This window comes from Acomys russatus, chromosome X (genome assembly GCF_903995435.1).
Source record: "Acomys russatus chromosome X, mAcoRus1.1, whole genome shotgun sequence".
NCBI classification, from domain to species: domain Eukaryota; kingdom Metazoa; phylum Chordata; class Mammalia; order Rodentia; family Muridae; genus Acomys; species Acomys russatus.
The window spans coordinates 98647-123424 of record NC_067169.1 but is presented as its reverse complement, the minus strand read 5'-3'; the positions used below and the strand labels follow the sequence as shown (position 1 = coordinate 123424).

Genomic DNA, 24778 nt, shown 5'->3' with positions numbered 1-24778 from the left:
AGTGAGCAATGTAGGAACCTAGTGCTAAACAGGACAGATTTAATTCTGTTTCTCTGAACTTAAGTGGGAAGGTAGATGATAAATACTTAGTCCTAGCTGTGATAAATGCTGTGAAGTAGTGTATGCTGATGGTTAAGCTGAGAGACCGCATCTAAGAAATTTCCTGCTCATTGTTTTCACACAGTACTTGAACCAAAGCCAGGCACTTGTAAAAGATAGTATAGTAATTCTGATTCATTCCAGAGAAAATCAAGGAGGTTGGTAGAGATTATGTTCTACATGCCACAATTTATTAAACCTAATGTATAAATTAGAGTGGACTACAGGCTAATAGGAATTAAGAAGGACCCCATGGACTCTCTCTCTCTCTCTCTCTCTCTCTCTCTCTCTCTCTCTCTGTGTGTGTGTGTGTGTGTGTGTGTACAGTAGTCATTACACAGTTGTGCACCTGCACTTGTCTTTTGAAGAGATGTATCAGTTTTCAGACATCATTTCCAAGAGACAATGACCTCATAATCTGAGAACATGATACAAAGGCAGAACAAAAACCTCGGACTGACCTTGATGGCTGGTTAGGAATTTCAACTGTGGTACTGATGCAGGTATTGGGTGTGTTAAATCTAATCAGATAAAGCTTGGATCCTTGTGTGTCTCTATTATGTAAATGGTAGTGATTATCACTTGGGTAGCCAAGAACAATTTTTGAGGCAAAGTAAGTCTCTGCATATTATATGCCATAGATTTCATTGTCTAACAATGAGAGAATAATCCTGTAACTGATTGTTAGGTTAGGAGACCATGGACATAGTTTGCAGCTTCATTGTGGACCTGAGGATCTCATTTTTTACTTTGACAAAGCTTAATATTTACAACTTTAGTGACAGTTTTAACATTAATCTTCACACCATACTATTAATTTAGTGCTCATAAGTGTTACTTCATTTAATTGTAAACACACCTGGTACCATATGTAGTAATTTTCACATATTGTAAGTGAGATAACAGAGGCTAAGAAAATTTACTGATATGCTCAGGGTTATATAATGAGAGGTAGAGCCATACTGAAACTGGCAGACCTGAATCTGTAGCACGTATTTAATCTGACACTTGGCTTCAGCATTCTCAGTGCTGTGATAGTACTCTGCATCATGTGAAAGTAGAACCACACTGTAATTTTAGCTCATTGGCTAGCTTTGTTATTAAAAACTATATAACCTTATGTATAGCATGTGTGTTGAGACTCTTCACTTTTCCACTGAAGGAAAGAGTAGCACTACATGGTTTCTCCCTGGATATCCAAATTTCCAATATTATTATTCTTGTACTTTATGGCCATTGTTAAGTTGAAAGTAAGATAAAAATATTTGAACACTGTCTGTTTAATGACTTATCAGGCAGTCTGATGACAAAGTTGTTACTAAATGATTAGTAGGCTGGTTTTATTAATGGGATATGGTTCTTGATGGGATAGAATGTGACTATGTGAGACTTCATCACACTAGTACCATTTAAAACTTATGGATTATCTCTGGAGTTTTCTCATTAATATTTTGGACTACAGTTGAATCTAAATAATTGAAATCATACATAATAGAGGCTGAGGATAAATAAATATCACTGCATATCATAACTGGCAATACAGATTCACCCAGGGAAGAGATGTTGAAAATTTTACACTGTTTAACAAGAGTATAGTAAAACTTCCTGGTTGCTGAAATAAAATCTTATATATAAATATGTAAGCCTTTAAAAGCAGTTTCTCAAGTGTCTTGACAGTCCAGCCTCGACAGATAGTGAGTGCATTGCTTTCTGATAGCATAGTGGTATATCATGATGACTCTACAAATGAGCCAAGCAATACTAGATGGAAGATGTACAGCACTAAATAATCTATTTCAGTGACTGCACTCTTCAGTTTACTATTTTGTCTTGACTTTTTGCGTGGAGATTTGATAGTGCATGAAGAACAATTCTGCTTAAAATTTTTCTTTTTATAAAGTATGGCAGTGGCAAAGTTCTGTTAGAACACATACTAACACCCTTAGAACCCAATAAAAAACAAAGTGCTTTCACATTAATGGATGAGGTACTGTTAACACAACTATTGAGCAAATTTATATTTGACACATATAAGTAGATTTTTTAGTCTATAAAAATTTTCTAGTTGTTTCTGGAGTCCACACTTCTTGCTTGCGATATAGAGTATTGAATCCTAGGTTCTACTACTTTTATACACCTTCCTTCAAAATCACTCTGCTTTAGTCCACAGTTCATTGAGAGGATATGAGTTATAATTTCTATTGGGACCATTATTATCAAGAAGATGCATAATTGAATATAAATTGAGAAGTTTGAACTTGGTTTGTAGAAAGTACTTTTTTACTTTTTTAAAAAAAAATTTTGAGATGATAATATAATTATACTACTTCTCTTTTCCCTTTACTTTCTTCAAACCCTTCCATACCTCTCCTTGTCCTAGGTATGAAATAAAACTTATTTTATTCACGAATATATATATATATATATATATATATATATATATATATTCCAAGCCAACTGTATTTTTATGTTTTTTTCCAGATTATTTTGATTGGGACAAGTATTTGAAAGAGACTGGATCTGTAAGTGCCCCTTCAGAATACTTTAGACAGGTATGCCATAACTCTGTTGATATTTTATACAGGAATGTACTCCATCACCCCGTAGAAGGATGTCTGTCTGTGTAGTTACAGTGTGCTAGTAGTATGAGGATAAGGTGGGACTGTGTTTGCGCCACTCATAACCAGATGATCCTACTTGCAGTAAGTTTTTAAATATATATAATAAGCCTTTAAAATTACCAATATGGAAGGAAAGACAGAAATAGTGAAGAATTATAAGAAATGTGATAACCTTATACCGAGAGGGCTCATGGAGGAGATGCTATTTAAGATTGTTAGAATGAGAAGAAAGAAATCATCCAAAATAATTTGAGCATCAAGACATGACACAGAGTAGCTAGAGTGCAAGGTAGATAGAGGAACCCGTGAGATCAAGATCTAAAGTATGTAGGGATGTTTGAAATGTTCAGGAAACTTTAACTATATCATAGGCTTTGATAGGACTTCTATCTTGCTCATTTTAAGAAGAATAGCTTAATGAGATGATTATTTTTAAAAGTCTTTCAGGATATATTTTATAGGCTATATTTGGGTTCTCTGGATATGGAGAAGAGTGAGACTAGTGAGGTCCAGTGTTTTCATGCCACATGTCAGTCAAAGGGGAAGACATTGCCTTGAGCCTTGGACCACTGACCTCATTCACCATCTGCTCCTGAACATTCTGGTAACATTAATTGCCAGCTGTCTTTCTTATATAATAGTTCATGCATTTTAACACAACGTTATCTATACATAGTCTAAGATTCCACCAAGTAATGAATTCCAAGTCGGTATGAAATTGGAAGCCCGTGACCCTCGCAATACTGCTTCAGTGTGTGTTGCTTCTGTTATTGGAACTACTGGAGCCAGATTACGTTTACGATTGGATGGTAGTGACAATAAGAATGATTTTTGGAGACTTGTTGATTCATCAGACATACAGCCTGTTGGGACATGTGAACAAGAAGGAGAGTTACTTCAGCCTCCATTAGGTAAGGATAAACGGTTCATGAAATGTCACAGTCTTACTAGGAAGCTATTATTAGAGATGGTCTTAAGTGTCCTTTCAAAATAATTTAGTCCTTCTTGTAAGTAGATGGTCAGGGAATTACTGTAAAGGATATATGATCAGAGGCCAGAGAGATGGCTCAGAGGTTAAGAGCACTGTCTCTTCTTCCAAAGGTCCTGAGTTCAATTCCCAGCAACTACATGGTGGCTCACAAACATGTATAATGAGACCTGGTGCCCTCTTCTGGACTGCAGGCACACATGCTGTATAAATAATAAATAACGTAAAAAAAGATACTGAGAGAAACTCAGTACCAACTCACTTTTATACATATAAAATATAAATATAAAATATGTATATAATATGTATAAAATATATAATATGTATAAAATATAAATATAAAATATGTATACATATTGCACAAGTGTGCTGAAAGGCCTCATTTTTGAACACATGTTATATTAATCTTCAAATTTAAAATACTAAGGAAGTTCTTTTAGGTCATGCATGTAAATTCAGAAACTCTTTAAAGCCTGTAACATTTTATATGAGTGATACACCTTGATACTGTCCGTTGAGCCTTTCAGCACTTTGGGGATGAGGACAGGAAGCATGTGAGATTCTGTATTATGGGAGGGGTACAAGAATTGGTACTTTACAGTCACTGGGATAGTTCTTTCAGTCCTAACCATTGGACACCAAGGGACATAGTTACTGTTAGTCCATGAACAGGACACTTTAGTAAAAGGAAGGTTTCAAATTCAAGAGCTTGTGACATACTTTTGAAATAAATTCTTTGTAAACCAAGGAATATCCAGATAATCTGTAGAAAGTAAGTGATTGGTTTATTTGGTCACCATTCTGCACTCTCAGTGAGTTTCAATGCTATAATTTTGTTCTTTACAATGCTTAAGATAAGAATTAATGTAAAACTCAGAATAAATTTTTCTAGGTAAAGTATTCCCCAAAGAACCAGTAATACAGAACACTGAGAACAAATAGTAATGTGTTTCCAAGTTTTATTAATGAAAATTGATATAGTTTAATGGCTAGGGTGTAACCCAGTAATAAGAACACATTCTTAACATTCACATAAAACTGTATTCAATTCTTAGTACCAAAAAGATTTATGCTAAAGCAATTTTAAAAGGGGTGCACTGAAGCTTCCTGGCAATGTGATTCATTGGTTAGAAATTGGTCAGAAATACAATTAATTTTTCTTTGTTGTTTTGAGACTGGATCTCAGTAATGTAGCTCAGGTTGGCTTGACCTATTGTTCCTCCTGCCTCAGCTTCCATTGTTGAGGTAAATCATAAGTGCCATCACACAAAAAGGTTCTTAAAATTGTATTTCCTTTACACTTATTAATTATGTGTCCATACACACATATCAGGGTTCAACTCGAAGAAGTCAATAGTCTTCCTTGTGCCACGTTCTAAGAAGCCAACTTAGGTGGTCATGTTTGGCAATAAACATTGAGTAACAACCACTTGATCTATTTCCATTATCACTATATGTTTCCTGGTTATATTTTGGGTAATCTCATTAAAAGATTATTTGAGGATGACTTTGTAGGTTTCAAGGTTTTTTGTTTGCATGTGTTTCCCTGTTAATAGCTCTCTTGCCAGTGGTTCACGTGCTTCTCTACCTTAGTGAATCTGTCAAGAATGCACATAACCTTTTCCCAATTCTAGCATTGGGGCAGGCAGGCTTTGAGTGAAAACACTTGCCTCAGAAAACAGTGAAACTAGCATACTTGTACTCCTTGCTGCATATGCCAAATGCTGATGTAAGTTGGTGAAATTTCTAGACAAGCCTGTTTAGGTAACTTCTGTTACAAATTTTAAGATGTGCGTAGAATGTGTAAAAGTTGATAAAGGAAGAGAAGTCTTTTTCCTAATATTTTATGAAAAGTTTCAGACATATACAAAATGTCAAGGAAGTTTAGATTGTATATCCATTACTACTAACTCATTATTTTTCTGTACTTGGTTTATTATTGATCTGTCTGTCCATCTGTCTTCTTTTGTGTATCCCAGAGTAGTTGATATTAATATACTTCCCTTAAATATTTTAGCATGCATATTGTTAACTAGAATGTGTATTCACAGTTTTTCTCCTTTGAAAACTTAGAATAAGATGCACTTTGTATATATACATTTGTGAAGTTCAACAGACATGGTTTTTCTGAAAGGGCAGAAGTCAGGAACTACAAGAAAATGGGCTAGAAGTCTTTTGTAACATTTTCCCATTTGTTTGGTTGGTAGTGGTAGAATAAAAGCTCTCTGAGCTATGGTGTGAGTTACCTGTATCATCATGGCCTGAACCCAACATTAGCACGTTTGTTGGAAAACCCTATTCAATAGCTTCTCTAAAATACAAGTTTCTGATTCCACTGACATTGTTTCCAGACATCAGAGTGGTGACTATATAGTCAAGAAGATTCCTCTCCTTTTACTCAGCTCCTTAGAAAGTCATTCTCTGAAGAGGATTGGCGAGTGTAACCCATTTGTTGTCTGTTATCATAGTGTCACAGGTTTTCATGACATCTAATTTATAAAATAGGATACAGAATGAATGTTTCATCATGGCCCATGTTCTTACTACGGACACTAACTGGATCTGAACTGGCCCCCTCAGTGTTCTTTAAGAAGGTAAGAGAAGTGTTACAAAACATGTCTGTCCTCTTGATTTGTGTGCAAGATGAGAGAAGGATGAAATTTTATTTTTCTATATGTAGATAGCCAGTTTTCTCAATACAACTTGTTTAAATAGCTATCTTTTATCTAGTGTATGTTTTGGCATCATTGTTAGAAATAAGGTAGCTATAGGTACATGCAATTATTTTTGGCTGTGAGCCTAGCCTTTCATGGCTGAGCCATCTCTCCAGGCCAGGTACATGCAATTATATCTAGGTCCTCAGTGCTCTTCCATTGATCACTGTACCTGTTCTTGTCTCAGTACCATGCAGTTTTACTACTGTGGTTCTATAGTGTAACTTGAAGTCATGGATAGAGATACCGCCAGCAGTGTTTTTTAATTGTTCAGGATTGTTTTGGCTTTCTGGGTATTTGGGGCTTCCTTATGAATTTTAAGATTTTTTTTGATTTCTATAAAAACTGTTTTGGGATATTGGTGGAGATTGCATTGAATTTATAGATTGTTTTGGTAAGATAATCATTTTTATAATATTAGTCCTACCATTAAATGTGCATTGGACATATTCCCTTATGATGTCATCTTCAATTTTATTCTTCAGTGTTTCAAAATTTTTCCATTTAGATGTCTCGGTTTAGTTACATATCAGTTCTAGAGTTTGGAAGTCTGCTGTGAAAATGTGGGCAGAACTCCTGAGGGCCCTCACTTTGCCTTGTAGGTGCTGTGTTCTTATGTTTTCATGTAGCCTGTGTATGTGATCTTTGTGTCTTGTCCTACTTTTTTGTGATTAAGGGCTGTTATATTAGAATTCATGCTACTGTCCTCATTTTAACCAAATAAATATGATGAAATTCATCCAATAACAGCAATTCATAAAAAATGTGAGTTATGTTTGTACAAAAAGTAAAATGAGGCCATTAGTTGAGAATCAGCCATTTGGTGGATAAACATTTCCTTTATGGCTAAGGATTTTACTTATGGATTTATTGGCCACTTATACTACTCCTTTTGTGAACTGTTTAATTCATGTGCTTAATTATTGACCTTTTTTGTTGTTCTTTTGGTATTTAATTTTAATTCCATTTGTATTCTGGGTATTTAGCTCTTGTCAAGAAAAAGGGCAATGTTGTCTCTGCCTTTTGAAAATTCTGTGCAGAATTTTTACTGTTTGATATAGTCTCATTTGCCAATTCTTGATTTTATGTTCTCGGTTTTTAGAATCCTCTTTAAAAGTTTGTTTTTCCATAGGACACAAGTTCTATTCTTATATAGTGGCTCACATCTGTCATTCTAGTCCCAGGGTATCCAATGTCCTCTTCTGGCTTCCATGGGCTCCGTGAACAAATGTAGTGCACAGATAATGGATACAGGCAAAACATCCATACCCATCAAATTTTTAAAAAGGAAGTCCTTTCTTAACTCTGTCTTTTTTATACATTTTAAAATTTATTATAATTAATTCTGATTACATCTGGATCATTATCCCGTCCTTTGTATCTTCCCCTTCCCACCCTTCCTCCCTGTTCTGCCCTATTCCTTTCCCCTAGACCTTTGATGGGGGTGCTCCTCCCCTATTATCTGACCACAGCCTATCATGTCTCACCAGGATAGCCTGCTTCCCCTTCCTCTGTGTGTCCCTCAGGGCTTCCCCACCAAGAGTAAGTGATCAAACGGGGCCGCCAGAGTTCATGTCAGAGGCAGTCTCTGCTCTAACCACAACTGTGGAGAATAAATTTTCCATTGGCTTAGAACCAAGGGGTCTAGGTTCTCTGCATGCATTGTCCTTGGTGCAACAGTTTGGGAGGCTCTCCCTTCCCGGGTCCAGATCCTTGGGACTTAATGGTCTCCTTGTAGGGCTCCTGAACCCTCTGGGTCCTTCCATTCCCCCAATCTTCCATACCACTCTCACCGCTCAGCCCAAATTCCAGCCTGAGTCCCAGCATGTGTGTCCCTGTTTCCAGCCAGATGGAGTGTCTTAGAGAACATCGATGTTGGGATAATATCCATTCATAAGTCAGTATATACTATGAGTGCCTTTCTGGGTCTAAGTTACCTCACAAAGGATGATTGTTTCTAGTCTGCAAATTTCAAGATTTCCTTGTTATTAATATCTGAATAGTGTTCCATTGTGTAAATGTTATACAGTTTCTTTATCCATTCTTCAGTTGAGGGACATCTAGGTTGTTTCCAGATTCTGGCTATTAGGAGTAAAGCTTCTATGAACATAGTTGAGCAAAGGAGAAAGGAAAACACTCCTTTATTGCTGGTGGGAGTGCAAACTTGTGAAACCACTTTGGAAAGCAATCTGGCACTTTCTCAGAAAATTTGGAATAGTTCTATACCACTCCTGAGCATATACCCGAAAGACGCCCCATCATACAACAAGGATATTTGCTCAGTTATGTTCATAGCACCTCTTAACTCTGTCTTAGGTATTTTTTCTATGTTTTTCTCTAGCAGTTTTAATGTCTCTTTTCTTAAGATGATTGATTGATGTGTATTGAATTGAATTTTGTTCAGAGTAAGAGGACTCTAGTTTCATTCTTCTGAATGTGGATGTCCAGCATTCCCAGCACCTTATTTGAAGAGGCTTCTTATTTCACTGTCATACTATTGTTACTGTGGTGAAGAATAAAAAATGTAGCCAATTAGCTTTATTTTGGATCGTATATTACATTAGATTATGTGTTAATTTTGGCCTCCCAGGGGAGGCAGAGGTAGGTGGATCTCTGTGTGTTCCAGGCCAGCATAGTCTAAAAAGCGAGTCCAGCACTGCCAAGGCTACACTGATAAACACTGTCTTGAAAGAACAGAAAAATAAGTACTATGGTTCCTCCATTCTTTTCCCCCTAGCATTGCTTTGGTATTAAGGAATATTTTTTACTTATGTAAAATTTTCAGGATTGTTTTCTATTCATGCTAAGAATGTCATTGGGGATGGTGAAGAAATGGCTTGATGGGAAAAACCACTAGCCTGCCAACCTTACAATTTGAGGTTTATCCTCTGAACCCCTATGGCCAGAGGAGAAAACTGGCTCCTCCAAACTGTTCTCTGGATTCCTCACAAATACCATGGCATGAATATCCCCCTATACACAAGTAAAGAAATAGAAAGCTTTAAAAAGAATGTCATTAGAATTTTGATGTAGAAATACATTGAATCTGCAGATTTCTTTTAGTGGTGAAAACATTTTCACAATATTCATACTGTCAATCCATGGCAACCACAGAGGTTTCTTTTCCTGTCTTCTGGTATCTTGTAAAGTTTCTTTTTTCATTGCTGTCTTAGTTAGAATTTCTATTACTCTGAAGAAACACCATGGCCACAGAGGCATATACTTCCTATCACAGGTCATCCCAGAAGGAGCTCAGGGCAAGAACTCAAAAGAGCAGAAGGTAAGGGCAGGAGTTGCTGATACAGAAGCCTTAGAGCCGTAGTACTGCTGCTTACTGGTTTGCTCCCCATAGTTTGTAGTCTGCTTTCTTACAAGTACCCAGGACCACCAGCTCAGGGATGGCATATCCCACAATGGGCTGAGCCTCACGCATCAATCACTAATTAAAATGTGTTCCTCTGTCAAAAACTAATTAAGTAAAATACCTACAGGCCAGTTTTATTTATTTTTAACACATTTTTATTGAAAAATAAAATAATTCATATTACATTTCATTTGCTATCTCATCCCCTGCATCCTCCCATTTCTCCCTCCCTTCTTCCCTCCCTCCCTCTCATTTTCACCCCATTCCCCTTCCCTATGACTGTGACTGTGGGGGACCTCCTCCCCCTGAATATGATGCTAGGGTATCAAGTCTTTTCTTGGTAGTCTGCTATCCTTCCTCCGAGTGTACAGGCCAGTTTTATAGAGGTATGTTCTCACTGGAGGTTTTCTCTTTTCAAATGACTCTAGCTTATATCAAATTGACATAAAACTAGCCAAGTTACCTTAATGTTTTCTATGTACAAGTCTTTGACTCTCTTGCTAGGTTTATGCCTGACATTTTTAGCCTTTCCTAAATGGAACTTTCTTCTAATTCTTTTCAATCTACCTATTATTGTTATTATGTTAAAATAGTGCTTATTTTTCTATGTTGGTGGTGCCTCCCACTATTTTCCTGATAGTGTTTTTCAGACTAAGAATTTTATGGAGGAGTGCTTAGGATCTTTTTTAATATGGATATATTATTTGCAAATAAGGATTATTTTATTTTTCCCTTCCTGTTTGTATTCTTCCCTTTCTGTTCCCTTACTGTTCTGGCTGAGCATTCAGTCTCTGTATTGAATATGAGTAAAGAAAGTACAGACACTCTTGTCTCATTCTTGATTTTAGAAGGACTGCCTTTAATTGTTTTCCTCAGTAACTGTAGTGTTGAGTATGGCTTATTATGTTTATGTGTTTCTTCTATTCCCTGTTTGTTTAAAAATTTATTCATGAAGGGTTTTAAAAAGTTATCAAAGGCCTTTTCTGCATGTCTTGGGTTGATAATGTGAATTTTGCCTGATTTTATGTTACTATTATATTTTCAAATTGGCATATATCAAACCATTCTTATAATGCTGATACAAAAACAACTCATTCATGGGTGTCATCTACTTAATGTGTAGATGACATGTAATTTGGTTTTGAAGTATTTTGTTGAAAATCCATGCATTTATATTCACTGAGGAAATTTCATTTTGTTTATCTTTATCTGGGTTACATATCAGGGTAATACTAGCTTTGTACATGAGTTTGGCAGTATTTGATACCTTTTTATCTTATAAAATATGAAAAGCATTAGCATTAGGTCTTCTAGTACTAACTAGTGTATTTCCTCAGTGAATTCTTCTAGCCTTGGGCTTATCTTCAGCTAGGCACTCCATTACTGCTTTTGTCTTGTTGCAAATATATGCATGTTACTATCTTAAAATATTTTCTTGGTCCTATATTGCTAGAGGATCACCATCTAAAAACTTTTATTTTCCATACATGTTTTAAACTTTACTGGGCTATAAGTTTCAAAATGATCCTCTGTGACGTCTATCTTCCTTTTGGTTAACTTGGCTGAAGGCATGATGTCCTTGGTTTTGTTTTAAAAATAAATCTTTGCACTCATTCTGTAGACCAGGCTGGGTTGTACTCAAGGCATTGAATTAAATATGAATTAAAACTGTGTGCCATGATGCCTGGCCTAAAAGAACAAAACAAAGGAATATATAAACAAACAAGTCTTTTCCAGGTTATTAATCCCAGCACTCTGGAGGCAGAGGCAGGTGAATCTGAGTTTGTGGCCAGTCTGGTGTACAGAGAGGTCCAGGACAGCCAGCGCTGTATTCATTTCATTAATTATAGCTCTTATCTTCTTTTCCCTTTTACTAATTTAAGGTTTTACTTATTCTTGTTTGGTTTTTGTTTTTGTTTTAAGACAAAAATCTTGCTATGTACTTGAAGCTGACCTCAAACTCACAATTCTCTGGCCTTCACCTCCCTAATTTGAAAATACAAGTATGAGTCACCAGACATGACAAGTCTTTTCTAAAGACTTTTTAGGTGCATTATTAGGTTAGTTATTTTATATCTCTCTGATTTTTTCAAAAATGTATAAATGTATTGCATGCATGATATACATGTTTATGTCTAAGAACAACCTTGAGTTTTCGTCTCCAGATGCCTTCCAATTTTTATGTGAGATGGTATCTCTCATTTGCCTGTAACTTAACCACTTATGCTGGCTCATGAGCTTCCAAGGCCTGGCCTGTCTCCATCTCCCATCTCACCATCCCCGAGAGTACAGAGATACACAACCAGGTTTGTTGTTTTACATGGGTTCTAGTGATGCAAATTCAGGCACTCACATTTACAAGTATTTTACTAACTGACCTATCTCCCTAATCCACAAATCAACCAATCAGTCTCTCCGTCCTCCCTCCCACCATCCCTGTTTAGACATCCCTCTTAGAACTGACAAATATCTGATTGGTAAGTTGTGTTACATTTCATTTAATTTAAGGAATTTATTATTTCCTCCCTGATTTCTTCATTGAGCCACTGACCACTCAAGAATGTATTGTTATATATATTCTCTCTATCTCTCCATATTTATATTTCTGTAACTTCTCTTGCTATTAATTTCTGTTTATGATTTCAAGTCCCCAGAGTAGCTAAGTATCAAATAACGAACTTTTCCCAATATGACACCTAACTTTTAACAAGCTAAGATACTGGCAGTGGCAAAAAGCCCTTCTTTTATAAGAAGGCTTGCTATGTATGAGGAGTCATTGTCACACTAGATGTTCCCGTTGGAATTAGGGTATGCAGGAACTGCAGATTTTCCTTGTAGCTAAGATTGCTAGTTTGTTTTCTGCAGGGATATCTGATGGAGATTATGGTTCAGGCCCCATCCCATCCCAAGCTCTAAAATTACATCCTACTTTCCCCTGTATAGTCTTTCTGCATGACCATGCTCTTCAACAGTCTTTCTTGTTTTGTGACTGATTTCCCAGAGACCTTTCTATTTTTATCTCTTCAGAAAAAAAAAACCTATCCTTTAGTTTTCTGTCTCTTCTTTCTTGCAGCCAGACTCAGAATCTTTAAACTGACACTTCACTAGAAGAAATACTTAATATTTTTGTTTGTCAGTGAAATGATTTCTGCGACATAATAGAACATATTTCTTGTATGAGTGGATTGATCAGGCTGATTTTGTTTCCATCTAGATTCTTGGCTGTGTAGGAAAGAAGTGAAATGTCTAAAGAATAGTTTGTGACTTTTAAGAATATCTTTCTTCCTGATAAATTTTTGGTTACCAAGTGTTATAAAAGAACACACTGAAAAGATCGTTCTTAATATATCTTAACTGTGAAATTTTTAAAATGTTTTTGTAGGAACCACTACCGCCCCCCTTAAATAATTTTAAAGTTGGGATGAAAATTGAAGCTGTCGATAGAAAAAATCCCTTTATGATCTGTCCTGCCACAATTGGAGCTGTCAAGGGAGATCAAATTCATGTTACTTTTGATGGGTGGAGTGGAACATTTGATTATTGGTGTAAATATGACTCTCGGGACATCTTCCCAGTTGGATGGTGTTACCTCACAGGAGATGTGTTGCAGCCACCAGGAAAGAATGGTAAGCTAATACCTAATTACGTGTTCTATTATTTTAGATCTGTCTCTTGTGGCTTTGTTTTTAGTAGTGGTGATATTAGGACTTGAAGTCAAATTACCATGGCAGGTAGACTGGTAATCACATTCCCTAATCTAGGTACTAGAGATACAGGAAGATTCAAATTAGGATAATTAGAATTCTTGAGAGCTCCCCTGCAGTCTTATGTACTAGTTCACACTTAGAATAAGGACAGAGGATAAAGTCACATTTAGAATGTTGGAACTGTGTTATTATGAACACTGGGTGGGTATAGGAGATTGCTATTTTTAAAAACACTTTTTAAATTGCTATTCAGTAAAAATGTATATATGAGTTCTGAGGATGTTGCTCAGTATACAGTGAATGCAAACCATGCACAAAGGGCCTGGATTCTATTCTCAACACCAAGAGCTTTAAAAAACTTTTGCATATGTTAGTTCAACAGTCACATCTCAAGCATGATTTTAAAGGTTGGATATAAGTATTAAAATATATTTTACATGGTTTTGTTTACATTTTAAAGATAAACTGATACTTTGATATTCTCAAGTAAAATCTGTGTGTGAAGAACATTTTTGACTCCATGGAAGCTGTCAAAGATTTCTGTTCAGTTATTATAGTACTCATCATTTAAAATGATGTTTCTAGATTTAAAACTATGATCATGTAGATACTTTCTTTTCATAGAAATGTCTCCAAAATACGAAAGCTCCTTGACAACTCATCCAAGGGCTTAAGCAAGCCTAATGTAGTCTTATTGCAGGTAATCACTGCTGAGATTTACTGGGCTTGACTTTAATACAAAATTACTGGTGGAATCAAATGTAAACATAATTAAAATTTACCTCACCAATTGTTATCTGTATCATAAAACAGAAAGATAAAATAAGTAGGTAAGCTCTACAGAGGAGATTGGGAATATGAAAGGGCTTATAGGTGTGATATTCTTGTAGCTGGATGTTATTGAAGTCTTCTGTGATTGAACACATCCTACAGTGTAGAGTAATATATGTCATGTCCTTGCTGCTATACCTAGCAAGGAGATAGTAGTGGGTAAAAATGTTTCTGTGATTCAGGTCTATGTATGATACTAAGGTAGCCAAGGCATAATATCTGTCATCTGGAAATTTGTCTTCCAGGGAAGATAAATGGACTATGGGTTAGACCTGTTAAAAATAGCAAAAATAGAAATGTTGGGCAAATATGGAAGTAGCTCAAAGTGTGGAAAAATAGTAATTGAGCAAAGAAAAGCATCAGAGAAAATTGAGAGAGGAAAAGGAGTTTGCTATGTAGCAGGGAAATAGAGGTCGTGTTTTTGTATCTTGAGATGAAAACGTTGCGTTTACTCTGAACTCTGATGAATTTTACATAAGACATGTTGAGTTTGGAATGTGTTAATGAGAAAGTAACAACTTTATGTTACTGTTATTTCTTCTACATTGAGCTAGGCCTGTGGTAGTGGTTCTGGTTATGTTTTTTGTTTGTTTAGTTAGTTGTTTGGGTGGGTGGGTTTTGTTTTGTTTTGTTCTTTTGTGGTGATAGAGATTACACCCAGGGCCTCTTTCATATGTATTTAGTCCATAATCCTGTATGTAATAACAGGAATATACTTGTACATCACTATGTACTTTAAGTAACTTTCAGTTACCCTGCATATTCTACTTTCCTATTTTTTCATACTATATTGCGGCCCTGTAAATAATCCCTAAATTAAAGTGACTAAATTTGCAAGTTTTATCAGTACAATTCAATGAGCGTCAATGAGAAACTATACTTTAAATGATATATTTTAATAATCTCTTCATCTAGCAATGTGTGATAAAATATTCTTATGGTGTGAGGCAGTGGCAGTGGTGAAAAAGGTAGAAAACAACTGCTGTTCCCGTGTTGGTGGTGTACTTTCTTCTTTTGGATACTGTGTTTATGTTTTCAGAATTGATTATGTTTGTAAAATGCCTGTCTGTATCTCATATCCATATACTTTCTGATTTTTACTTTGAATAGTTTCCAATAAATGATATAAGATTTTATTTTATAATGGTGTAGTAGTTCAGAAGAAAAGACGCTCGTTGTTTTAAGAAAATCTACAGAAAATAGGCCAATGATGCCCTGCCAGAAATTTTTAGTGTTCTAGACCAACATTAGTGGTTGTTTTAAATTAAAGCATCCTTTTGAAGAAATACACTATTTTCTGATTATAAGAAATTCTTCTGTATGTAAATCTTTATTTATGTAGAAATATTTTTGAAATTTTTTAGTGCTTTTATTTATTATCTGATAATTTTTGTACATTTCTCTTATGTTCATATTTTTTCCCTTCCCCCAACACTTCCCAGATTGTCTTCCACCTCTCTATGATCTGCACTTCATGTTCATAATCTCTTTTAAATAAACATGAAAAACATTTAAAAGTGGGAGTTTGCTTTGTGTCAGCTGACTATTTCTGAATATGTAGCTGGCTTTTGTGTGTGATCTGATTAATGCTACTCTACTGAAGAAAATAGATTTTTCCTTTTTGCAACAGCTATCAATTCTTGGATAGGGCCACGATCTCAACTCATGTCCCCTCCTCCATGCTGGGATTTTGACAGACTAGAGGTTGTACAAGACATGTGCGTTCATCTGTGAATTCCTTTGTGCATCTGCTCTGTTGTGTTTCCAAAATGGCTGTTTGGTTGAAGTCCTTTTCCAGCTCTAGTTTGACTCTTTCTGCCTGTTCTTCCACGTAGATCCCTGATCCCTGAGGGGAGAGATATGACACAGTCATCCCATTTAGGGTTGAGCACTGCAGTCTCTTGCTCAGTGAATCTTGTCCACCTGTGGGTCACTGTCTTAGTTACCACTGACTGTAAGGAGATTCTGTGATGATGCTTGAGTGATGCTCTGATCAATGAGTATAGCAATCTGTCATAGGAGTCATTTTATTTCTATGTTCATTCAGCAGAATCACACTAGTAAGATTTCCCCTATGGCTTTGGACTTATCTAATCTTTGATTCGTGGCCTGGTTAACAGTGTCAGGTATGGGATCCATCTAATGGCGGTGGGCTTTAAATCAAGTCAAAAGAGTCCTACTCCCATGACACTTGTGCTATTTTTGCACCAAAATATTTTGCAGAAAGGTTGATTTTGTACAATACAATATTCGTATATGGGTTAGCATGGTGATTTTGTTGCACCTCTGGTAGTGTGTGTGGCACTACAAAACATAGCCAGTAACAGGGAAGCTTCCAGTTCAGCACTAGCTAGATATTTTCCATATTCTGTGGCATAATTGGTGGTGCATTCCACCAATTAAAACTACCTTGATATTTTACTGTTAAGTTTTATTGGGCAACCAGTAGCATTACCACTGGTCTGTATTGTTAAGGGTGTGTATGTGTGTCGGATACCTTCAGTCTGTTTTTGTTTTTTGGAGACAGGGTGTTTCTCTGTAGCCTTAGCTGTCCTGGACTCACTTTGTTGGTCATGGTGACCTCAAACTAACAGAGATCCACTGGCCTTTGCCTCTCTGACTGCTGTATTACAGGCATGTGCCACTGCACCCAGTTTTAGAACTACTTGTTATTAGGAAACAGTTGATGCCTATTTGGAGGGGGCAGGTGTTCTTTTATTACATGGCCACTCTGCTGTAATTGCATTGATTACCTATTTCAGTAGGCTTCCATATGTCCCCTCTGAAGACTTTCCTTGTGTGGTATCCCTCTCCACATTTCCACTTCTATTCTTCAATCCAGTCTGCTACCCAGTTTCAGAACATGTAATTTTTTGTTGTTGTTCTATATGTTCAATCTTTGTAAGTATGCCTATGGGCATTCAGTTTGTTGCAGGTTCCTTTCCTTATTCATAGATGGACTATGAAATTTGTGATGCTCCTTAATAGAGATGATGTGTGACACTCAAAGTCCTTGTCTGTCCTGCCACACTCATAGTATTGATTCAGGTCTATATCATCTCCTCATTTCTGCCTGGGTCCAGTGGTCACTTGCCTTTTTAATTTTGGCTTACTGGTTTTCTTTGCCTAGTTCTTTTATTCAGTTGTATTTTCTTTTTTATTATATTTTATTTTATTTTTGGAAAATTTTTATTAATTTATTAATATGTATTTTCTTTTTTAAAATATATTTTATTAATTTATTCATATTACATCTCAAATGTTATCCCATCCCTTCAGTTGTATTTTCTATGTAAGTTACGGAGTTTCTCATTCTATCTCTGAACAGACTTTCTGAATTTATTTTTCCATTCATTTGAGTCCAACAGGAGGTCATTAATCATCTCTATAACTAGACTTTTGAGTTCTTTATCCTGTATTTTTTACACTTAAGTATTTTGGCACTTGTTTATTGAGTTAGAATCTTAGCAACACTTTATATTTATGTGTATGTGTGTCTGCATGTGTGGCTTTTTGCTCATATATGCAGGTGAACCCAGAGGACAGAAGAAAGGGTTAAATATTTCTGGAGCTGGAGTTACAGATAGCTGTGCTTTGCTAGGTGTAGCTAGAAGGGAAGCAACAAGTACTCTTACCTTCTGAACCACCGCCTCAGGCCTAAGCATGGTTTTAGGATGGTAAAATGGAAATAACTCAAGTCATCCTGAAAGACGGCTTTAGTCTACTTTCATATAAAGTGGGATGTTGAATGCTTTGCTGAATGGAGAAGAGAGAGATGGAGGTAGGAATTTAACCATAACAAAACATTATAGGAAACTACTTAGAAACCAACTTCACCAGCAACTTTTTGTTGTAATTATCATGATGTTACAGAGAGTGGACCATGTCCATCCCATGTAGCTATATGATAAAATTGGTTGTTATGTTTTTTGGTCAGTTTTTTTTAATTTTTATTTATTTTTTTTATTTTTATATCTATCATCTATTTTTTCCTTTTTTTAATTATTAATTTATTCAAATTACATCTCAGTTGTTAGCCCATCCCTTGTATTCTCCCATTCCTCCCTCCCTCCTGCTTCCCCCCCATTCCCCTCCCCTATGTCTGTGACTGAGGAAGACCTCCTCCCCCTGTATATGCTCATAGGGTATCGAGTCTCTTCTTGATGACCTGTTATCCTTCCTCTGAGTGCTACCAGGCATCTCCATCCAAGGGACATGGTCAAATATGGAGCACCAGAGTTTGTGTGAAAGTCAGATCTCCTTCTCCACTTAACGGTGGAGAATGTCCTGTCCATCGGCTAGTCTGGGTAGGGGTTCGAAGTTTACTGCCTATATTTTCCTTGACTGGTGTCATAGTTTGAGGAGGACCCCAGGGCCCAGACCTGCCTGTAGTTTTCCAGGACCCTCTGGATCCTTCTATTTCCTCATTCTTCCAGGCTTCTCACACCTAAAGTCTCAATAGGATGTCCTCCCCTCTGACCCACTTTCCTGATAGGTAAAGATTTCCATGGGGACGTACCCCTTAGACTAGTGTAATGATATAAGTGAGTATATACCATTTAACTCTATTTGCTTCTGGGTGAACTCACTCATTATGATAATTTCTAGGTCAATCCATTTGTCCACAAATTTCGAAAATTCCTTGTTTTTAATAGCTGAGTAGTATTCCATAGTGTAAATGTACCATAGTTTCTTTATCCATTCTTCTACTGAGGGACACTTAGGCTGTTTCCATGTTCTGGCTATTATGAATAAGGCAGCTATGAACATGGTTGAGCATATGTCCCTGTTGTGTGGTAGTGCATCTTCTGGGTATATTCCAAGGAGTGGAATAGCTGGGGCTTGAAGAAGTCCTATTCCCGTTTTTCTGAGAAAGTACCAGATAGCTTTCCAAAGTGGCTGTACTAGTTTGCATTCCCACCAGCAATGAAGGAGTGTTCTTCTCTCTCCACATCCTTGCCAACATGTGGTGTCATTTGAGTTTTTGATCTTAGCCATTCTGATGGGAGTAAGAAGGAATCTCAGTGTCGTTTTGATTTGCATTTCTCTGATGACTAACGAGGATGAGCATTTCTTTAAGTGTTTCTCGGCCATTTGATATTCCTCTGTTGAAAATTCTCTGTTAAGTTCCAAGCCCCATTTCGCAATTGGGTTGTTTGGTTTTGTGGTGTTTAATTTCTTGAGTTCTTTATATATTTTGGATATTAAACCTTTGTCAGATGAAGGGTTGGTGAAGATCTTTTCCCATTCTGTAGGCTGTCGTTTTGTTCTCTTGACAGTGTCTCCTGCCTTACAGAAGCTTCTCAGCCTCATGAGGTCTCATTTATTAATTGTTGACATTAAGGCCTGGGCTGTTGGTGTACTGTTCAGGAAGTTGTTTCCTGTGCCTATGTGTCCCAAGCTCTTTCCCACTTTTTCCTCTAACTGAATTAATGTCTCTGGTTTTAAGTTGAGGTCTTTAATCCACTTGGACTTGAGTTTTGTGCATGGTGACCAATAAGGGTCTAATTGCATTTTTCTACATGTAGATATCCAGTTAGACCAGCACCATTTGTTAAAGATGCTCTCATTTTTCCATGGAATAGATTTGGCTTCTTTGTCAAAAATCAAGTGAGCAAATGTGTGTGGATCCATCTCTGGGTCTTCAATTCGATTCCATTGATCCACCAGTCTATTGCTTTGCCAGTACCATGCTGTTTTAATTACTGTTGCTCTGTAGTACAGCTCGAGATCAGGTATGGAGATTCCTCCAGAGGATCTTTTGTTGTATAGGATTGTTTTTGCTATTCTGGGTTTTTTATTTCTCCATATGAATTTGAGAATTGAGTTTTCAATATCTTCAAAATATTTTGTAGGTATTTTGATAGGGATTGCGTTGAATCTGTAAATTGCTTTTGGTAAGATGGCCATTTTTACTATGTTGATTCTCCTGATCCACGAACAAGGTAAATCCCTCCATCTTCTCATGTCATCTTCAATCTCTTTCTTCAGAGGTTTGAAGTTTTTTTTTGAATAAGTCCTTCACTTGCTTGGTTAGAGTTACTCCTAGATATTTTATATTGTTTGTGGCTATCGTGAAGGGAGTAGTTTTCCTAATTTCTTCCTCTGCCTGTTTGTCATTTCTATACAGGAAAGCTACTGACTTTTTTGAGTTTATTTTGTATCCTTCCAATTTGCTGAAGGTGTTTATCAGCTGTAGGAGTTCTCTGGTGGAATTTTGGGGGTCACTTATATACACTATCATATCATCTGCAAATAAGGATAATTTGACTTCTTCTTTTCTCATTTGGATCTCCTTGATCTCCTTTTGCTGTCTTATTGCTCTGGCTAGAACTTCAAGAACTATATTGAAGAGATATGGAGACAGAGGGTAGCCTTGTCTGGTTCTCGATTTTAGAGCGATTTTCTTGAGTATCTCTCTATTTAATTTAATGTTGGCTGTTGGTTTGCTGTATATAGCCTTTATTATGTTTAGATAAGTGCCTTGTCTTCTCTATCTCTCCAGAACTTTAAACATAAATGGGTGTTGGATTTTGTCAAATGCTTTTTCTGCATCTAAAGAGATGATCATGTGGTTTTTCTCTTTCAGTTTGTTTATATGGTGGATTACATTGATGGATTTCCGTGTGTTAAACCACCCCTGCATGTCTGGAATGAAGCCTACCTGGCCCCGTGAATGATGTCTTTGATATGCTGTTGTATTCGCTTTGCGAGTATTTTGTTGAGTATTTTTGCATCAATGTTCATAAGAGAAATTGGTCTGAAATTCCCTTTTTTTGTTGGGTCTCTGTGGGGTTTAGGTATCAATGTGACTGTGGCCTCATAGAATGAATTTGGTAATATTCCATCCATTTCTATCTTTTGGAATAGCTTGAATAGTATCGGTATTAGCTCCTCTTTGAAGGACTGGTAGAATTTTGCACTGAAACCATCTGGCCCTGGGCTTTTTTTGGTTGGGAAACTATCAATGGTTGCTTCTATTTCTATAGGCAAAATAGGGCTATTTAATTTGTTTATCTGGTCTTGATTCAATTTTGGGAAATGGAATCGGTTGAGGAAATTGTCCATTTCACTTAGATTTTCAAATTTTGTAGCATAAATGCCTTTAAAGTAGGTTCTTATGATTCTTTGTATTTCTTCGGTGTCTGTTGTTATGTCTCCCTTTTCATTTCTGATTTTGTTTATTTGGATAGTGTTTCTCTGTCTTTTAGTTAGATTGGCTAACGGTTTGTCTATCTTGTTAATTTTCTCAAAGAACCAGCTCTTGGTTTTGTTGATTCTTTGGATTGTTCTCTTTGTTTCTAATTTATTGATTTCAGCCCTGAGTTTGATTATTTCTAGGCGTCTACTCCTCTTGGGTGTTTCTGCTTCTTTCTTTTCTAAAGCTTCCAGGTGTGTTGTTAAGTTGTTTATGTGGGATGTTTCCATTTTCTTTTTAAAGGCACTTAGTGCTATGAATTTTCCTCTTAGCACTGCTTTCAATGTGTCCCACAAATTTGGGTATGTTGTTCCATCATTTTCATTGAATTTCAGGAAGTCTTTTATTTCTTCCCTTATTTCTTCCGTGACCCATGTGTCATTAAGTAGAAAGTCGTTTAGTTTCCACGTGTTAGTATGCTTTTTGTTATTTCTGTTGCTGTTGAAGTCCAGCCTTAGACCATGGTGATCTGATAAGATACAAGGTATTTCAATCTTCTTGTATCTGTTGAGGTTTGCTTCGTGACCAACTTTGTGATCAATTTTAGAGAACGTTTCATGGGGTGCTGAGAAAAAGGTATAATCCTTTGCGTTTGGGTGGAGAGTTCTGTAGATATCTGTTAGATCCATATGATTCATGACATTGGTTAATGAAGTTATTTCCTGGCTTAGTTTTTGATTCAGAGACCTATCCTTGAGTGAAAGTGGGGTGCTGAAGTCACCCACTATTAATGTGTGGGTATCGATGAGTGGTTCAAGCTTTGTTAATAACTCTTTTACAAATGTGGGAGCCCTTCTATTAGGAGCATAGATGTTCAAAATCGTGATGTTTTCTTGATTGACTTTACCTTTGATGAGTACGAAGTGTCCATCCTCATCCCTTTTGATTAATTTTGGTTGAAAGTCTATTTTATTAGATATTAGAATGGCTACCCCAGCTTGTTCCTTGTGGCCATTTGCTTGGAATATTTTTCCCCAGCCTTTTACTCTGAGGCAATGTCTGTCCTTGTGGTTGAGGTGTGTTTCTTGAATGCAGAAGAATGTTGGGTCATGTTTATGCATCCACTCAGTTAGTCTGTGTCTCTTTATTGGAGAATTGAGACCATTGACGTTGAGAGATATTAATGACCAGTGATTGCTAAGTCCCTTCATTTTTGGTATTTGTAATAGTCAAGATTTTGTGAGGTTGTGATTTTGCGATGGTATAGTTACCTATTTCCTATGTTGTTTTGGTTGTAGTTTGACCCTTTGGGGTGGAGTTTTCCTTCTAGTAACTTCTGTAAAGCTGGATTTGTGGCTAGGTACTGTTTGAATTTGTTTTTGTCATGGAATATCTTGTTTTCTCAGTCAATGGTTATTGATAATTTCGCTGGGTATAGTAATCTTGCCTGGTGTCTGTGTTCTCTTAGGGTTTGCAGAACCTTTGTCCAGGCCCTTCTGGCTTTCATGGTCTCTGTTGAGAAGTCCGGAGTAATTCTGATGGGTTTGCCTTCCTATGTTACTCGACCTTTTTCTCTTGCTGCTTTTAATATTTTTTCTTTCTTCTGTATATTTTGTGTTGTTATTATTATGTGGCGGGAAGATTTTCTTTTCAGGTCTATTCTATTTGGTGTTCTGTATGCCTCTTGTATGCTCATATGCATCTCCTTCTTCAAATTGGGGAAATTTTCTTCTATTATTCTATTAAAGATATTTTCTGGGCTGTGGAGTCGGTTGCCTTCTCTTTCCCCTACCCCTATTATTCTCAAATTTCGTCTTTTCATGGTGTCCTTGATTTCTTGGATGCTCTGTGTCAGGCACTTTTCAGATTTAGAATTTCCCTTGATGGATGTTTCTAGTTCTGCGATTGTATCTTCAAGTCCCGATATTCGTTCTTCCATTTCTTGCAATCTGTTAGATAAGACCACCTCTGAGATGCTTGCTTTCTTTTCTGATGCTTCTCGATCATGTTTTTCTTCTGTGTGTTCCTTTATGATAGCTTCCATCCTTATCTTCAGGTGTTGAACTGTTTTAATGATTTCCTTCATCTGTTTATTTGTATTTTTCTGAAATTCTTCAAATGCTTCTTTATATGACTCTTTTAAATCCTCAGCCCTCTTGTTTGCCTCCTCCTGCATTTGTTTACAGATTTTATTTGTTTCTTCCTTTATCATCTTACTTACTAAGGATTTGAGGTCATTTTCTTGTATATCAATTGTTGTTGGGTTCTCCAGGTTGGTTTCATTGGGATTGCTGGGATCTGGAGATGCCAACCTGTTTTGATTTTTGTTAGCGTTCTTTCGCTGTCCTCTTGTCATTTTGGTGACTCTGGTGTTGGGAGGTGGTTTGTAGTGACCTTCCCTGTTTGAGAGTGGATAGTTGATGCCTGATTATAGGTAGGGTACCCTTGCCTGTGGGGATCAAGGAGTATTTCCCTGGACCAGGCAGGTGGTTCAGGTTCTACTCCTGGAGATTTTTCTCAACACCTTAGGTAGGCTCCAGGCTGAGTCTTGCAAAGTAGGTTTCTGTTTGGGCCTTTTCACCTTACTGCTGTAATTCAGACCAGCAGTTTTGGGCTCTAGAGTAAGGTCAGCACACAAGCTCTCTGGTTGTGTAGGTTGATCCCAGCTGCCTGTCCTTCCTGTTGCTTTGTAGCCAAGATACCAGGTGGATCAGATCTTCTAGGCTGCAGCTGTCTTTTAGCTCTGCCTCTATACTCTGTAGGAGCATGCAGCCTCTCCCATGAATTTGGGAGTTCTTGCTGGGCCTGCAGGAGCTGACCCAGCTAGGATCTGCCTGTTGGAAACTGCCAAATTATCCATATCAAGGTGTCAGCTGGAATCTTTAGTGAAGAGGCATCAGTGATGTAGTCCTGGTCAAAATCTTGTGAATGGTGACAGGGAGACTAAGAAAGAAAAAGAAATGAGAAAAACATTACTTGGGACCTTTAAATTGGGATTTTTGAAAGTGGAGGGTAAGGTTGTTGTTAAGAATGGGTGTGTTGCTGCACACCTGTAATCCCAGTACCACTGGAGTCAGAGACAGGCAGATCCTGTGAATTGGAGGCCAGCCTGGTCTACAAAGCAAGTCCAGGACAGCTACACAGAGAAACCCTGTCTGGAAAAATAATGAAATATCAAGAGTCTGGTGTACATAGGTGAAGTTATTTGCAAATGAGGTGTGGAGTTCTGGCAGCAGTTAAATGATCTTATATTGGCCCTGGTAGCTGAGTATAGATTGCATCCTTTTTAGTGAGTAGAAGTACAATAAAATTATTG

General features: G+C 36.9%; 1 protein-coding gene across 1 annotated transcript in view; it reads left to right on the top strand.

Annotated features, from left to right (window-relative positions):
• The window catches only part of Scml2 (Scm polycomb group protein like 2), a 112521-nt gene that overhangs the window by 13316 nt on the left and 74427 nt on the right, over positions 1-24778 (top strand). Inside the window, exons 3-6 of the mRNA XM_051141724.1 lie at positions 2581-2651; positions 3397-3631; positions 6214-6302; positions 13169-13434. Of these exons, the coding sequence (XP_050997681.1) occupies positions 2581-2651; positions 3397-3631; positions 6214-6302; positions 13169-13434 (661 nt within the window). The remainder of the gene's footprint in view (positions 1-2580; positions 2652-3396; positions 3632-6213; positions 6303-13168; positions 13435-24778) is intronic.